At 44.4% G+C, this 17,824-nt stretch overlaps 1 protein-coding gene across 1 annotated transcript in view; it reads left to right on the top strand.

Moving 5' to 3' along the window:
- Nucleotides 1-15,667, top strand: part of LOC138666995 (zinc finger protein 568-like) — a 54,416-nt gene extending 38,749 nt beyond the window's left edge. The window contains exon 11 of the mRNA XM_069755208.1: nucleotides 10,919-15,667. Coding sequence (XP_069611309.1) covers nucleotides 10,919-12,291 — 1,373 coding nt within the window. The 3' untranslated portion in view covers nucleotides 12,292-15,667. The remainder of the gene's footprint in view (nucleotides 1-10,918) is intronic.
- Nucleotides 15,668-17,824: the final 2,157 nt, after the last annotated feature.

The following is a 17,824-nucleotide window of genomic DNA, read 5'->3' on the forward strand; positions in this document are numbered from 1 at the left end:
TTTAAAAATATGAAAAAAATATAAAAGTTTAAATCACCCCGCTTTCGCCCCATCCTAAATAAAACAATTAAAAAAAAAAACCATACACGTATTTGGTATCGCCGCGTTCAGAATCGCCCACTCTATCAATAAAAAAGCATTAACCTGATCGCTAAACAGCGTAGCGAGAAAAAAATCCGAAACGTCAGAATTACATTTTTTTGGTCGCCGTGACATTGCATTAAAATGCAATAACGGGCGATCAAAAGAACGTATCTGCACCAAAATGGTATCATTAAAAAACGTCAGCTCGGCACGCAAAAAATAAGCCCTCACCCGACCCCAGATCACGAAAAATGGAGACGCTTCGGGTTTCGGAAAATGGCACTTTTTTTTTTTTTTAAGCAAAGTTTTGAATTTTTTTTCACCACTTGGATAAAAAATAACCTAGACATGTTATATGTCTATGAACTCGTAATGACCTAGAGTATCACAAGGGCAGGTTAGTTTTAGCATTTAATGAACCTAGCAAAAAAGTCAAGCAAAAAACAAGTGTGGGATTGCACTTTTTTTGCAATTTCACCGCACTTGGAATTTTTTTCCCGTTTTCTAGTAAAAGACATGGTAAAACCAATGGTGTCGTTCAAAAGTACAACTCGTCCCGCAAAAAATAAGCCCTCACATGACCATATTGACGGAAAAATAAAAAAGTTATGGCTCTGGGAAGGAGGGAAGTGAAAAATGAAAACGCAAAAACGAAAAAGGGCCGCGACTTGAAGGGGTTAAATGGATATAGTTTGTATTTGTGACGCCACCTGTGGTATTCGGTCAGGATGACCGATGCTGCTTTAAGGGGTCCGCTGGGGTGATGTTATGGCAGCTAGATGGTATACCTTCCCACAGATGAAGTATGTCCCCAGGGCTTCCCAGTGTGTAGATGGTGGTATGGTGAGAGGCACAGGTTGCAGTCTCTTTACCTTTACTGAAGACTTCAGCATCCACAGTCCAGGACACCAGATCACAGGGCAGGCAGAGTCCGGCCGGTTTGGAGGCAAGTCCAGAGTCTCCTTGTCTAGGTGGAAATCAGTAGCCTTCCCTTGTGCTGCAGGGGTGTAGTCCCTTACTGCCTATGGCTTCACATAAGGGTCTCACAGATGTGGTGTCTCTCTCTATAATATAACGCTGGGAGCGTCACTCTGTCCGAAGCCTTTATAGACTGCGCAGGCGCAAGCGCCGGCGCAGTCTGGCCCCCACAGAGTGACGCTCCCAGGAGATCGCGGTATGCGTAAACACTGAACGCATACCGCGATCTCCACCGGAGAGTCAGGGACTGCCAGGAGGGTAAGTATATTCACCTTTCCCCGTTCCAGCGCTGCGTGCGGCTCCGTCTCCCGGCTCCTCTGCTGTGACAGTTCAGAGGGCGCGATGACACGCTTAATGCGCGCCGGCGCCGCCCTCTGACTTACCAGTCACAGGCAGAGGAGCCGGAGTGTGTCTTCAAGAAAATGGCGCAGGAAAACCGCGGACTGCGCAGGCGCTTTCCGGCGCCATTTTCTTGAAGACACGCTCCGGCTCCACTGCAGGTGTGTCTTCAAGAAAATGGCGCCGGAAAGCGCGGACTGCGCAGGCGCCGATTCCTGCTGCCGGAATCGGAGCCTGCACAGTCCGCGCTTTCCGGCGCCATTTTCTTGAAGACACACCTGCAGTGGAGCCGGGCGATAGGTGAGTATGGTATTTTTTTTTTTCTATATGGCAGCAGCATACGGGGGCATACACACTGGAGCGTCTTATGGGGGGCATATCATACAATGGTGGCGCAGGATGGGAGCAGCACATGACAGAACGGGGGCAGGATGGCAGCAGCACTTGACAGAACGGGCGCAGGATGGCAGCTGCACATGACAGAACGGGCGCAGGATGGCAGCAGCACATGACAGAACGGGCGCAGGATGGCAGCAGCACATGACAGAACAGGGGAGCAGGATGGGAGCAGCACATGACAGAACGGGCGCAGGATGGGAGCAGCACATGACAGAACGGGCGCAGGATGGCAGCAGCACATGACAGAACGGGCGCAGGATGGGAGCAGCACATGACAGAACGGGCGCAGGATGGCAGCAGCACATGACAGAACGGGCGCAGGATGGGAGCAGCACATGACAGAACGGGGGTGCAGGATGGGAGCAGCACATGACAGAACGGGGGCGCAGGATGGGAGCAGCACATGACAGGATGGGGATGCAGGATGGAGCAGCACATGACAGAATGGGGGCGCAGGATGGAGCAGCACATGACAGAATGGGGGCGCAGGATGGAGCAGCACATGACAGGATGGATACGCAGGATGGAGCAGCACATGTCAGGATGGGGATGCAGGATGGAGCAGCACATGACAGGATTGGGGCGCAGGATGGGAGCAGCACATGACAGGATGGGGACGCAGGATGGAGCAGCACATACCAGGATGGAGACCATATACCAATATAAATGCTCGCCACCCGGGCGTAGAACGGGTTCAATAGCTAGTATATATATATGGGGACTGACCTAATAAATAGGAGCAGAAGCTCCCCCTGGTGACCTGGAGTGTGAAATTTGTTGCATGTTTGTGATACCTGGATGCAGTTATCCTTTTTTGCCTCCAAACGTAGCATCACTCTCCCCGACAGGAAATCAATACCACTGCGATGACCAGGACCCTGGGGCGCCGCAACTGTCTACCTCACTAAGTGTGGTGTTTGTGTGATACATTTTTTTTTAAATTGACAACTGTTTTATTAGTAAAAAAATCACATATCTATATTCCATACCAATACTCCTGATTTTGTTGACTTTTCAAACATGTAACTAACCCCAAAATTCTTTTTATGGGAAGGTAATTTTAGTTTAAAGAAAAATAACAAATTAATAAAAAGAATCTAAACATTTAACTGCGCATATCTGCTTTTGTATGCCTGTATATTCGTTTATATTGATACCCCTACATGCTAATAAAGTAGCATTTTAAAGTTTCTGTCTTTTTGGACATGTACCCACCTACCCATTATGTCGTCTTTTGTCATTTGTCATTTTTGAGAAAGTAGAACAATTTAGATTGAAAAGATGAACTTTTGTCAAATATAGGGTTGAAAAAATGTGTGGTAAAATAAATAATGGCAATGAACATGGTAGTGTAAAAGACTAAAATGCATATCATAGCTAAGAATGTAGGAACTGCAGAAGCACTACCATCACTGGTACCAGCCAACTGGGCAGTAGTACGCCCAAAAGCAGGTCACAATATGCTCCCTTTGCCTCCAGAAAGCATGCGAGTTGGGAGAATGCAGAGGACATTATTACATTTTATGGCACATCACTCGCCTCAGTCACAGGAGTATGATATTACCTTTCACAGTGACACCTGTTCTGATAGGCAATGCAGTAACACAATGTACATAGCGATCAGAGCACATACAGTGATCTGACAATAACCCAAAATAATAGAACGAGCTCTGAGACGTGGAAACTCTGTAGACCGCAATTCCTGATCCTCTCCAAACACAACTAGAGGCAGCTGTGGATTGCGCCTAACGCTCCCTATGCAACTCGGCACAGCCTGAGAAACTAACTAGCCTGAAGATAGAAAAATAAGCCTACCTTGCCTCAGAGAAATACCCCAAAGGAAAAGACTGTGAGTAAGATGAAAAGACAAACGTAGGGATGAAATAGATTCAGCAAAGTGAGGCCCGATATTCTAGACAGAACGAGGATAGGAAAGATAACTTTGCGGTCTACACAAAACCCTAAAGAAAACCACGCAAAGGGGGCAGAAAGACCCTCCGTACCGAACTAACGGCACGGAGGTACACCCTTTGCATCCCAGAGCTTCCAGCAAAACAAATAGACAAGCTGAACAGAAAAAATAGCAACAAATAGCAAAGAAGCACTTAGCTATGCAGAGCAGCAGGCCACAGGAATGATCCAGAGAAACACAAGTCCAACACTGGAACATTGACAGGAAGCATGGATCAAAGCATCAGGTGGAGTTAAGTAGAGAAGCAGCCAACGACCTCACCAGATCACCTGAGGGAGGAAACTCAGAAGCTGCAGTACCACTTTCCTCCACAAACGGAAGCTCCCAGAGAGAATCAGCCGAAGTACCACTTGTGACCACAGGAGTGAACTCTGCCACAGAATTCACAACAGTACCCCCCCCCCTTGAGGAGGGGTCACCGAACCCTCACCAGAGCCCCCAGGCCGACCAGGATGAGCCACATGAAAGGCACGAACAAGATCGGGAGCATGGACATCAGAGGCAAAAACCCAGGAATTATCTTCCTGAGCATAACCCTTCCATTTAACCAGATACTGGAGTTTCCGTCTTGAAACACGAGAATCCAAAATCTTCTCCACAATATACTCCAATTCCCCCTCCACCAAAACCGGGGCAGGAGGCTCAACAGATGGGACCATAGGTGCCACGTATCTCCGCAACAACGACCTATGGAATACATTATGTATGGAAAAATAATCTGGAAGGGTCAGACGAAAAGACACAGGATTAAGAACCTCAGAAATCCTATACGGACCAATAAAACGAGGTTTAAACTTAGGAGAGGAAACCTTCATAGGAATATGACGAGAAGATAACCAAACCAGATCCCCAACACGAAGTCGGGGACCCACACGGCGTCTGCGATTAGCGAAAAGTTGAGCCTTCTCCTGGGACAAGGTCAAATTGTCCACTACCTGAGTCCAAATCTGCTGCAACCTGTCCACCACAGTATCCACACCAGGACAGTCCGAAGACTCAACCTGTCCTGAAGAGAAACGAGGATGGAACCCAGAATTGCAGAAAAACGGCGAAACCAAGGTAGCCGAGCTGGCCCGATTATTAAGGGCGAACTCAGCCAAAGGCAAAAAGGACACCCAGTCATCCTGATCGGCAGAAACAAAGCATCTCAGATAGGTTTCCAAGGTCTGATTGGTTCACTCGGTCTGGCCATTAGTCTGAGGATGGAAAGCCGAGGAAAAAGACAAGTCAATGCCCATCCTACCACAAAAGGCTTGCCAAAACCTCGAAACAAACTGGGAACCTCTGTCAGAAACAATATTCTCTGGAATGCCATGCAAACGAACCACATGCTGGAAGAACAAAGGCAGCAAATCAGAGGAGGAAGGCAATTTAGACAAGGGTACCAGATGGACCATCTTAGAAAAGCGATCACTGACCACCCAAATGACTGACATCTTTTGAGAAACGGGAAGGTCAGAAATAAAATCCATAGAGATATGTGTCCAAGGCCTCTTCGGGACCGGCAAGGGCAAAAGCAACCCACTGGCACGAGAACAGCAGGGCTTAGCCCGAGCACAAATCCCACAGGACTGCACAAAAGTACGCACATCCCGCGACAGAGAGGGCCACCAAAAGGATCTAGCCACTAACTCTCTGGTACCAAAGATTCCAGGATGACCAGCCAACACCGAACAATGAAGTTCAGAGATAACTCTATTCGTCCACCTATCAGGGACAAACAGTTTCTCCGCTGGGCAACGATCAGGTTTATTAGCCTGAAATTTTTGCAGCACCCGCCGCAAATCAGGGGAGATGGCAGACACAATTACTCCTTCCTTGAGGATACCCGCCGGCTCAGATAAACCCGGAGAGTCGGGCACAAAACTCCTAGACAGAGCATCCGCCTTCACATTTTTAGAGCCCGGAAGGTACGAAATCACAAAGTCAAAACGGGCAAAAAACAACGACCAACGAGCTTGTCTAGGATTCAAGCGCTTGGCAGACTCGAGATAAGTCAAGTTCTTATGATCAGTCAACACCACCACGCGATGCCTAGCTCCTTCAAGCCAATGACGCCACTCCTCGAATGCCCACTTCATGGCCAGCAACTCTCGGTTGCCCACATCATAATTTCGCTCAGCAGGCGAAAACTTCCTGGAAAAGAAAGCGCATGGTTTCATCACTGAGCAACCAGAACCTCTCTGTGACAAAACAGCCCCTGCTCCAATCTCAGAAGCATCAACCTCGACCTGGAACGGAAGAGAAACATCTGGTTGACACAACACAAGGGCAGAAGAAAAACGACGCTTCAACTCTTGAAAAGCTTCCACAGCAGCAGAAGACCAATTGACCAAATCAGCACCCTTCTTGGTCAAATCGGTCAATGGTTTGGCAACACTAGAAAAATTGCAGATGAAGCTACGATAAAAATTAGCAAAGCCCAGGAACTTTTGCAGACTTTTCAGAGATGTCGGCTGAGTCCAATCATGGATGGCTTGGACCTTAACCGGATCCATCTCGATAGTAGAAGGGGAAAAGATGAACCCCAAAAATGAAACCTTCTGCACACCAAAGAGACACTTTGATCCCTTCACAAACAAAGAATTAGCACGCAGGACCTGAAAAACCGTTCTGACCTGCTTCACATGAGACTCCCAATCATCCGAGAAGATCAAAATGTCATCCAAGTACACAATCAGGAATTTATCCAGGTACTCACGGAAGATGTCATGCATAAAGGATTGAAACACTGATGGAGCATTGGCAAGTCCGAACGGCATCACTAGATACTCAAAATGACCCTCGGGCGTATTAAATGCAGTTTTCCATTCATCGCCTTGCCTGATTCTCACCAGATTATACGCACCACGAAGATCTATCTTAGTGAACCAACTAGCCCCCTTAATCCGAGCAAACAAATCAGATAACAATGGCAAGGGGTACTGAAATTTAACCGTGATCTTATTAAGAAGGCGGTAATCTATACACGGTCTCAGCGAACCATCCTTCTTGGCTACAAAAAAGAACCCTGCTCCTAATGGCGACGATGACGGGCGAATATGCCCCTTCTCCAGGGATTCCTTCACATAACTACGCATAGCGGTGTGCTCAGGCACGGATAAATTAAACAGTCGACCTTTTGGGAATTTACTACCAGGAATCAAATTGATAGCACAATCACAATCCCTATGCGGAGGCAGGGCATCGGACTTGGGCTCATCAAATACATCCCGCTAATCAGACAAGAACTCTGGAACCTCAGAAGGGGTGGATGACGAAATTGACAGAAATGGAACATCACCATGTACCCCCTGACAACCCCAGCTGGACACCAACATGGAATTCCAATCCAATACTGGATTATGGGCTTGTAGCCATGGCAACCCCAACACGACCACATCATGCAGATTATGCAACACCAGAAAGCGAATAACCTCCTGATGTGCAGGAGCCATGCACATGGTCAGCTGGGTCCAGTATTGAGGCTTATTCTTGGCCAAAGGTGTAGCATCAATTCCTCTCAATGGAATAGGACACTGCAAGGGCTCCAATAAAAACCCACAACGTTTAGCATAATCCAAGTCCATCAAATTCAGGGCAGCGCCTGAATCCACAAACGCCATGACAGAATACGACGACAAGGAGCATATCAAGGTAACAGACAGAAGAAATTTTGACTGTACAGTACCAATGGCGGCAGACCTAGCGAACCGCTTAGTGCGCTTAGGACAATCAGAGATAGCATGAGTGGAATCACCACAGTAGAAACACAGCCCATTCAGACGTCTGTGTTCTTGCCGTTCAACTCTGGTCATAGTCCTATCGCACTGCATAGGCTCAGGTTTAATCTCAGGTAATACCGCCAAATGGTACACAGATTTACGCTCACGCGAGCGTCGACCGATCTGAATGGCCAAAGACATAGACTCATTCAAACCAGCGGGCATAGGAAATCCCACCATGACATCCTTAATGGCTTCAGAGAGACCCTTTCTGAAAATGGCTGCAAGCGCAGATTCATTCCATTGAGTGAGCACGGACCATTTTCTAAATTTCTGGCAATATAGCTCTATATCATCCTGAGAATGACAAAGAGCCAGCAAATTTTTTTCTGCCTGATCCACTGAATTAGGCTCATCGTACAGCAATCCAAGCGCCAGGAAAAACGCATCGATATCACTCAATGCAGGATCTCCTGACGCAAGAGAAAATGCCCAGTCCTGAGGGTCGCCACGCAAAAAAGAAATGACTATCCTAACCTGTTGCGCTGGGTCACCAGAGGAGCGAGGTTTCAAAGCCAGAAACAGTTTACAATTATTCTTGAAACTCAGAAATTTAGTTCTATCTCCAAAAAACAAATCTGGAATAGGAATTCTCGGTTCTAACAAAGAATTCTGAACCACAAAATTTTGAATATCTTGAACTCTTGCCGTGAGCTGATCTACACATGAAGACAGACCTTTAATGTCCATTGTAACACCTGTGTCCTGAACCACCCAAATGTCTAGGGGAAAAAAAAGACAAATCACAGTGCAAAGGAAAAAAAATGGTCTCAGAACTTCTTTTTTCCCTCTATTGAGAATCATTAGTACTTTTGGCTTCCTGTACTGTTCTGATAGGCAATTCAGTAACACAATGTACATAGCGATCAGAGCACATACAGTGACCTGACAATAACCCAAAATAATAGAACGAGCTCTGAGACGTGGAAACTCTGTAGACCGCAATTCCTGATCCTCTCCAAACACAACTAGAGGCAGCTGTGGATTGCGCCTAACGCAACTCGGCACAGCCTGAGAAACTAACTAGCCTGAAGATAGAAAAATAAGCCTACCTTGCCTCAGAGAAACACCCCAAAGGAAAAGGCAGCCCCCACATATAATGACTGTGAGTAAGATGAAAAGACAAACGTAGGGATGAAATAGATTCAGCAAAGTGAGGCCCGATATTCTAGACAGAACGAGGATAGGAAAGATAACTTTGCGGTCTACACAAAACCCTAAAGAAAACCACGCAAAGGGGGCAAAAAGACCCTCCGTACCGAACTAACGGCAAGGAGGTACACCCTTTGCGTCCCAGAGCTTCCAGCAAAACAAATAGACAAGCTGGACAGAAAAAATAGCAACAAATAGCAAAGAAGCACTTAGCTATGCAGAGCAGCAGGCCACAGGAATGATCCAGAGAAACACAAGTCCAACACTGGAACATTGACAGGAAGCATGGATCAAAGCATCAGCTGGAGTTAAGTAGAGAAGCAGCTAACGACCTCACCAGATCACCTGAGGGAGGAAACTCAGAAGCTGCAGTACCACTTTCCTCCACAAACGGAAGCTCCCAGAGAGAATCAGCCGAAGTACCACTTGTGACCACAGGAGTGAACTCTGCCACAGAATTCACAACAGACACCGTTTGAGTCCGTGTTCTGCACAGTCCCCAGTCACCATAACAGGTAATCTTTTACAATGCGGATGACATTTCAGTTTGTTCTGACCCCTAGTCCCCTAAGCCATAGCACTCCAGGTCTAAAGAATGCGTTTCACAACACTGGCACATGATTTATTCTTTCCAAAGACCATACTGAGGACTAGGGGCCACTCATTACAGGTGGAAGAAAGGAGATTCCGGCAGCTACAGTAAATAGGAAAGGGTTCTTTACAGTTAGAGCAGTCACTGTGGAATACCGACCACAAAAGGTAGTAATGGCAGACACTTTAGCAGCTTTTAAAAAAGGGCTGGATGATTTCCTTACTACACATAACATTGCAGGTTATACACACAAATCTATGAAAATGAACAAATGAAAGTCAGACATTTCTTTTCAACCATGCTCCCGCAGAATAAAAATAAATAAAATGAAACTCATGAAATAGGCCTGGACAGAAATGATGGTACCCTTAACTTAATATTTTGTTGCACAACCTTTTGAGGCAATCACTGCAATCAAACGATTCCTGTAACTGTCAATGAGACTTCTGCACCTCTTGACAGGTATTTTAGTCTACTCCTCAAGAGCAAACTGCTCCAGTTGTCTCCAGTTTGAAGGTTGCCTTTTCCAGACGGCATGTTTCAGCTCTTTCCAAAGATGCTCAATAGATTTAATTCAGGGCTCATAGAAGGCCACTTCAGAATAGTCCAATGTTTTCCTCTTAGCCATTCTTGAGTGTTTTTAGCTCTGTGTTTTGGGTCATTATCCTGTTGCAAGACCCATGACTTGCGACTGAGGCCAAGCTTTCTGACACTGGGCAGCACATTTCTCTCTAGAATCCCCTGAGGATTCTAGAGAGAAATGTGGACACAACTGTTTATCACTCTCACATAATGGTAGTTCTGCTTCAAGTCACTTGTCTTATCTATGGCATTATTTCTGGGCTGTATTGTGCATAAGTAGGTAATTCATCAGAATTTATATTAGTCTAAGCCTGATGAAGGGACCGAAGTAGTCTTGATAGCTTGCAATTTGTTGCCATCTTTTCAGTTAGCCATTAAAAAGTATCAACCACTGAGGACTCTCAATTCTAAATGTACTCAGCCTGGCTAATAGCTGTAAATCATTCAGCTGCCGCTATGAAAATCTCCAAACACTAACAAATACTCGGAGGTCACCCGAGCGTGCTCGGGAAAACCCGAGCAACGAGTACACTCGCTCATCACTAGTCCCTAATTCTTTTAGTTCACTGTTTAAACACCTGCCTGTGGATAGCTATATGGACAGTATGTAAAGTCCAAAATGGGGGAGCCACACCCCTGTATGTACAATGTGCAAAAAAACTAAAGCAAAACCCCAAAAATTAGCCAGCACCCATGTTGGCATAAGTGCAGTGTGTAGGTGCACATTCTATGTTCACAACAGCTGACATGTCCCGGCTTTGATGTGGGCTCACCGCCGGAGCCCACATTAAAGGAAGAGATGCGACCTCTGCAGTACAAGTACGGCAGATGTCGCGAAGGGGTTAATAGAAAAGTGAAAATTTGAGAGGACAGATCCTGGTGGCCTAACACTACAATCTGTTAGTCCCTCTTCTGTAGTTTATTGTCTTAATCTGTCAATAATTGAATTGTATTACAGTTTGCATGGAAATGCTATAAAGTATAGAATAAAATAAACAGTAATATAATTTCAATGTAATGTTACTGAAAAAATAAAATAATTTGTATTCTTGGCAGATGACTGTACCAGGAGCTCAGAGGGACGTCAAATATTCTCAGAATTTGCAGCTGATAATGTTTGTATCACACCAGATACTTGTGAAAACCATGACATTGTACCAGATACACCTCAAGACCTTCTCAGAAAATATCTGTCATCTGATGTTTTTCAACAGGTCCTTTTTTCTGCTTCATCAAAGAAAAATACGCAAAAGAAAAATCACAGAAGGACAGTTGAACATAAAATAGCTCACATAGGGGAAAAACCATTTTCTTGTTCAGAATGTGAGAAATGTTTTAATAGAAAAACAAATTTTGTTAGACATCTGAGAATCCACACAGGGGAGAAGCCATTTTCATGTTCAGAATGTGGGAAAGGTTTCAATACTAAATCAGTACTTGTAACACATCAGAGGTGTCACACAGGGGAGAAGCCATTTTCTTGCTCAGAATGTGGGAAATGTTTTACTGGGAAATCAAATCTGGTTACACATCAGATAATTCACTCGTGCAAAAAGGCATTTTCATGCTCCGAATGTGGGAAGTCTTTTAAACGAAAATCATGTTTAATTGTGCATCAAAGAATTCACACAGGGCAGAAGCCATATTCATGTTCAGAATGTTGGAAATGTTTTACAGTAAAACATCACCTTGTTCAACATCAAAGAACTCACACCGGGAAGAAGCCATTTTCATGTGTCAAATGTGGAAAATGTTTTTCACAGAAGCCATATTCATGTTCAAATTGTGGGAAATGTTATTCCGATAATTCAGCTACTAGAGATCGGAAAATTCACACTGGGGAGAAGCCATTTTCGTGTTCAGAATGTGAGAAATGTTTTGCAGGGAAATCCAAACTTGTTCTACATCAGAGATGTCACACGGGGGAGAAGCCATTTTCGTGTTCAGAATGTGGGAATTGCTTTAATCGAAAAACAAATCTTGTTAGACATCTGAGGATTCACACAGGGGAGAAGCCATTTTCATGTTCAGAATGTGGGAAATGTTTTACAGTAAAACATCACCTTGTTCACCATCAAAAAACTCACACAGGAAAGAAGCCATTTTCATGTATCAAATGTGGAAAATATTTTTCAGAGAAGCCATATTCATGTTCAAATTGTGGGAAATGTTTTTCTGATAATTCAGATACTAGAGATTGGAAAATTCACACAGGGGAGAAGACATTTTCGTGTTCAGAATGTGGGAAATGTTTTGCAGAGAAATCCAAACTTGTTCTACACCAGAGAAGTCACACAGTGGAGCAGCCATTTTCATGTTCAAATTGTGGGAAATGTTTTTCTAAAAATTCAGATCTTATTAGACACTGGAGAACTCATATGGGGGTGAAGCCCCCCATGTTCAAATTGAGGGAAATGTTTTTCCAGTAATTCAGCTCTTATTATACCTCGGATAACTCACACAGGGGAGAAACCATTTTTTGTGTTCAAATTGTGGGAAATAATTTAATCGGAATAAACCTTAGACATCTGATAACTGGTTCCCTGAAAAATCCCAACAGGAAAATTGCCCACAGGAAAAATGCCGACACGGAAAATTGCCCACATTGAAAATTGCCCACACAGAAAATTGCAGCATCACAGAGTTTCAGAATTATGATATTTGAGGTGCAAGGTGAGGATGTTCCCATGATATGTGATCAACTTGTGGCTTACAGTTGACCTAGTGCAAAACTACACAAATGATGAAGATCTGTGGTTTGTAGCAGTCTGTCATTATCAGCAATAGATAGATATAGTGTGCTCTCATCTCTCACTGATTCTGCCTTACTCCCCCCACCAGCCCAGAATAGCAGCACATGCAGAATCAGCAGCAGTGTAATCCAGAGGAGCCATCACTGCTATCATTACTTAGAAAAGCATCACTGTATTATCTGTGGAGTTACATGGAACTGCAGGTCACATCTAATACATTATCATCTCAGTGGGAGCCCACCAAAAGCAAGGTGCTACTGGCAGAGATAGTTGGTCCTCTAAGCCCAGAAGGCACAGCAGAAAAGTAAGATTCTGTCACTTGTTCCACCTTGTGTTTTTGCTGAGACTATATGATATGTTTTTGCAGTGGTGTAACTGGAGTCTGATGGGCCCTAGTGCGAAATTTGGACCTGACCCCCACACACACATTAGTAAGATGTATGGGCCCCTGTAGTGTTCTAAATTCTATAAAGACTTATGAATAGCCCCCTCCCCCTTCATTATGTAGTAATGTCCCCCATCCTGGTATATATGCCCATCATCCTGGTGAATATGTCTGCATCCTGGTATGTCCCAATGCTGGTATATATGGTCCCCATCCTGGTATGCATGGTCCACATGGTCTCCATCCTGGTATATATGCCCCCTTCCTGGTATATATGTCCCCATCCGGGTTTACATGGTCCCCAATCCTAGTGTATGTGTTTTTGTTTTTAATTATGCATTAGGGGCAGAACGGGGCCTAATACATAAATAAAAACAAAATCCTACTCACCTTTCCTCTGCTCCACGTTGCCCAGTGTCTTTTGTAGTCACCGGCACAGCCGGCAGTGTGTACCACTGTCATGCGCCGCGCCCTCTGGCTGCACCTCCGACGTCAGCTCACAGCCACTGTGTCAGCAGCTTGTAACGCAGTGCAGGGACCCGACAGGTCTCTGCAACATGATGCATGTCATACTTAAGGAGAATAGCTAATTTGCAGTAAAATGGCTAATTTGCAGGTATGCAATGATTGTTTACTAAATCGGAGCTATTGTTGTTATTAGACCTCCTTAATAAACTGTTCTTAATAAACTTGTGGTTAATTTTCTGTGTGGGCAATTTTCGCCGACATTCTTCTGTCCTGAAGAGCATCTCACCTATAACTCTACACTATTCTCCTGCCCGGCAGAGCATCTCACCTATAACTCTATGCTATTCTCCTGCCCAGCAGAGCATCTCACCTATAACTCTATGCTATTCTCCTGCCCAGCAGAGCATCTCACCTATAACTCTATACTATTCTCCTGCCCAGCAGAGCATCTCACCTATAACTCTATACTATTCTCCTGCCCGGCAGAGCATCTCACCTATAGGGTAGAGGCACACTAGTGTATGCGTTATTGGAGCGATTTTGATGTATGACAGTCACGCGAGTGCTTTCCGTATGGTTATGCCAGTGTGATGAGATTTTGCTTTTTTTTCTCAGCTAACATCCGTGTGACATCTGTGTGGTGTCCGTGTGTAATTAGTTTTTAACATGGTCTTTCCCATGCTGTATAAAGTTCGAAAAGAGAAGACAGACAGATAGGATAGATAGACTGAATAGAATAGACAGAGAGATAAAAGTAGATCGGGCTTACCAGTCTCCACCCATTAAGCCTCATGCATATTCACTGCATTGACTGGCATATTATTCTCTTGCCCTGCAGAGCATCTCGCCTATAATTCTATACTATTCTTCTGTCCTGCAGAGCATCTCACCTATAATTCTATATTATTCTGTCCTGCAGAGCATCTCACGTATACCTGTATACTATCCCCCTGTCCTGCAGAGCAATTTAAATATAATTTTATACTATTCTCTGTCCTGCAGAACATCTCATGTATACCTGCATACTATCCCCTGTCCTGCAGAGCATTTAGCCTATAATTCTATACTATTCTCTGCCCAGCAGAGCATCTCACCTATAAATCTATATTCTTCTGCCCTGAAGAACATTTCACCTGTACCTGTATACTATCCCCCTGTCCTGCAGAGCATTTAACCTATAATTCTATATTAGTCTCCTGTCCTGAAGAGCATCTTGCCTATACCTGTATACTATCCCCCTGTCCTGCAGAGCATTTAACCTATAATTCTATTCTCTGTCCTGCAGAGCATCTCGCCTATAATTCTATATTATTCTGTCCTGCGGAGCATCTCACATATACCTGCACACTATCCCCGTCATGCAGAGCATTTAACCTATAATTCTATACTATTCCCTGTCCTGCAGAGCATCTCACCTATAATTCTGTATTATTCTGTCCTGCAGAGCATCTCACGTATACCTACATACTATCCCCCTGTCATGCAGAGCATTTAACCTACAATTCTATACTATTCTGTCCTGCAGAGCATCTCGCCTATAATTCTATATTATTCTGTCCTGCAGAGCATCTCGCATATACCTGCATACTATCCCCCTGTCCTGCAGAGCAATTAACCTATAATGCTATACTATTCTCTGTCCTGCAGAGCATCTCACCTATAACTACTGTTTTCCTTTGGGTATTCATATCTGTAGGCATTTTTCACATGTCATGTGAACATCCTCACCTTGCACCTCAAATATCATAGATCTGAAACTTTGTGATGCTGAAATTGGCAATTTTTCTGTGGGCATAGAGCTATTTTCTTTTATATTTTAATATTAATAATAATCTTTATTTTTATATAACGCTAACATATTCTGCAGCGCTTTACAGTTTTACATACATTATCATCACTGTCCCCGATGGGGCTCACAATCTAAATTTCCTATCAGTATGTCTTTGGAATGTGGGAGGAAACCGGAGAACCCGGAGGAAACCCACACAAACACGGAGAGAACATGCAAACTCCTTGCAGATGTTGTCCAAGGTGGGATTAGAACCCAGGACCCCAGCGCTGCAAGGCTGCTGTGCTAACCACTGAGCCACCGTAGTAACGTCGACAAAGGGAAACAATTTAGAGTGTAAATAATCATTAGAAAATGTACACAATTAGCATTGATCAATTGTTATTAAAAACTAATTAGTATCCAAATAATACACATGTAGATTTATTGTATTTTTCGGATTATAAGACGCATGTGCAGATTGAGGTCTCGTCTCCCGGTGTGTCTTATGGTCCGGTGCATCTTACAGTACGCAAAATACATATATATGAATGTGTATAATATATTTTACATTTCTATAACTTAAATAGGTTGTCCAGTAATGCTTTTTACCATCTTATTTGACATCGACAATGGAGAGATTCTGCTATACATGATCAGGACAGTTGCTAAGATAAACGTCCAATGCCCAACTTGTTCTATTTAATTAACTTATTGGAACATCCCAATAAGTTTGCTAAGTTGGCAGATGAGGGGGGTGCCAGTACAGGGGTAGCACTGCTGCAGCCAGGCATGTCCTCTGAAAGCCGGAGGAGTGACTGCTCCAGTAAGGAGGGAAATAGGAGAGCAGGGCAGGCCAGACAGGTGCTGGTAGTGGGGGACTCAATTATTAGGGGAACAGATAGGGCAATCTGTCACAAAGAAAGGGATCGTCGAACGGTGTGCTGCCTGGCGCTCGAGTCCGACACATCACTGATCGGGTGGACAGATTACTGGGAGGGGCTGGTGAGGACCCAGCGGTCATGGTGCACATTGGCACAAATGACAAAGTTAGAGGTAGGTGGAAGGTCCTTAAAGATGATTTCAGGGAATTAGGCTGCAAGCTGAAAGCAAGGACCTCCTACGTGGTATTTTCCAAAATACTGCCTGTACCACGTGCCACTCCAGAGAGGCAACTGGAAATTAGGGAGGTTAATAAGTGGCTCAAGAATTGGTGTAGGAAGGAGGGGTTTGGGTTCCTGCAGAACTGGGCCGACTTCTCAGTTGGCTACAGGCTCTACGCTAGGGACGGGCTGCACCTCAATGGGGAAGTGGCAGCTGTGCTGGGGGAAAAAATGGCTAGAAGGTTGGAGGAGTGTTTAAACTAGGGATTGGGGGGAGGGTATTCAATTTATAGGAGGGTAAGATAGTGCAGACAGAGACCTGGGCACAAATAAGGAAGTTGGGGGTGGCGGTGGCATGGGGGTGGGGTTAGAACAGTTAATAATTTAAGAAATAGAGGTACAGAGAGAAACATCAAGTGCATGTATACTAATGCCAGAAGGCTCGCCAACAAAATGGACGAATTAGAACTAATGTTGTTGGAGCATAATTATAACATGGTGGGGATATCTGAAACGTGGCTGGATGAGAGCCATGACTGGGCTGTTAACTTGCAGGGCTACAGCCTGTTCAGAAATGACCGTACAGATAAGCGAGGGGGTGGGGTGTGTCTATATGTAAAATCGTCCTTAAATCCCATCCTGCATGATAATATAGGTGAATTTAATGAAAATGTAGAATCCCTGTGGGTGGAGATAAGGGGAGGGGGAAAAAATAATAAATTACTGATAGGGGTTTGTTATAAATCTCCAAAAATAATAGAAGCAATGGAGAATATCCTCGTAAAGCAAATAGATGAAGTTGCGACTCAAGGAGAAGTCATTATTATGGGGGACTTCGACTACCTTGAAATAGATTGGGGAACAGAAACCTGCAGTTCCAGCAAAGGTAATCGGTTTTTGACAACTATGAGAGACAATTACCTTTCACAACTGGTTCAGGACCCAACAAGATGGGGGGCACTGCTAGACCTAAAATTAACCAACAGGCCAGACCGCATAGCAAATATAAGGGTTGGGGATCACTGGGGAAATAGCGATCACAAAATAATAAGTTTTCATGTATCCTTTAAAAAGATGTGTAATAGAGGGGTTACAAGGACACTAAACTTCAGGAGGGCAAATTTCCAACGGATGAGCGAGGATCTTGGTGCAATTAACTGGGACGATATCCTGAGACACAAAAATACACAAAGAAAATAGGAGACGTTTATTAGCATCCTGGATAGGACCTGTGCACAGTATATACCGTATGGGAATAAACATACCAGAAATAGGAGGAAACCAATATGGCTAAATAGAGCTGTAAGGGGCGCAATAAGTGACAAAAAGAAAGCATTTAGAGAATTGAAGGAAGTAGGTAGTGAGGAGGCATTAAATAAATACAAAAAATTTAATAAATTCTGTAAAAAGCAAATCAAGGCAGCAAAGATTGAGACAGAGAGACTCATTGCCAGAGAGAGTAAAAATAATCCCAAAATATTGTTT

Source organism: Ranitomeya imitator, chromosome 2 (genome assembly GCF_032444005.1).
Source record: "Ranitomeya imitator isolate aRanImi1 chromosome 2, aRanImi1.pri, whole genome shotgun sequence".
NCBI lineage: Eukaryota > Metazoa > Chordata > Amphibia > Anura > Dendrobatidae > Ranitomeya > Ranitomeya imitator.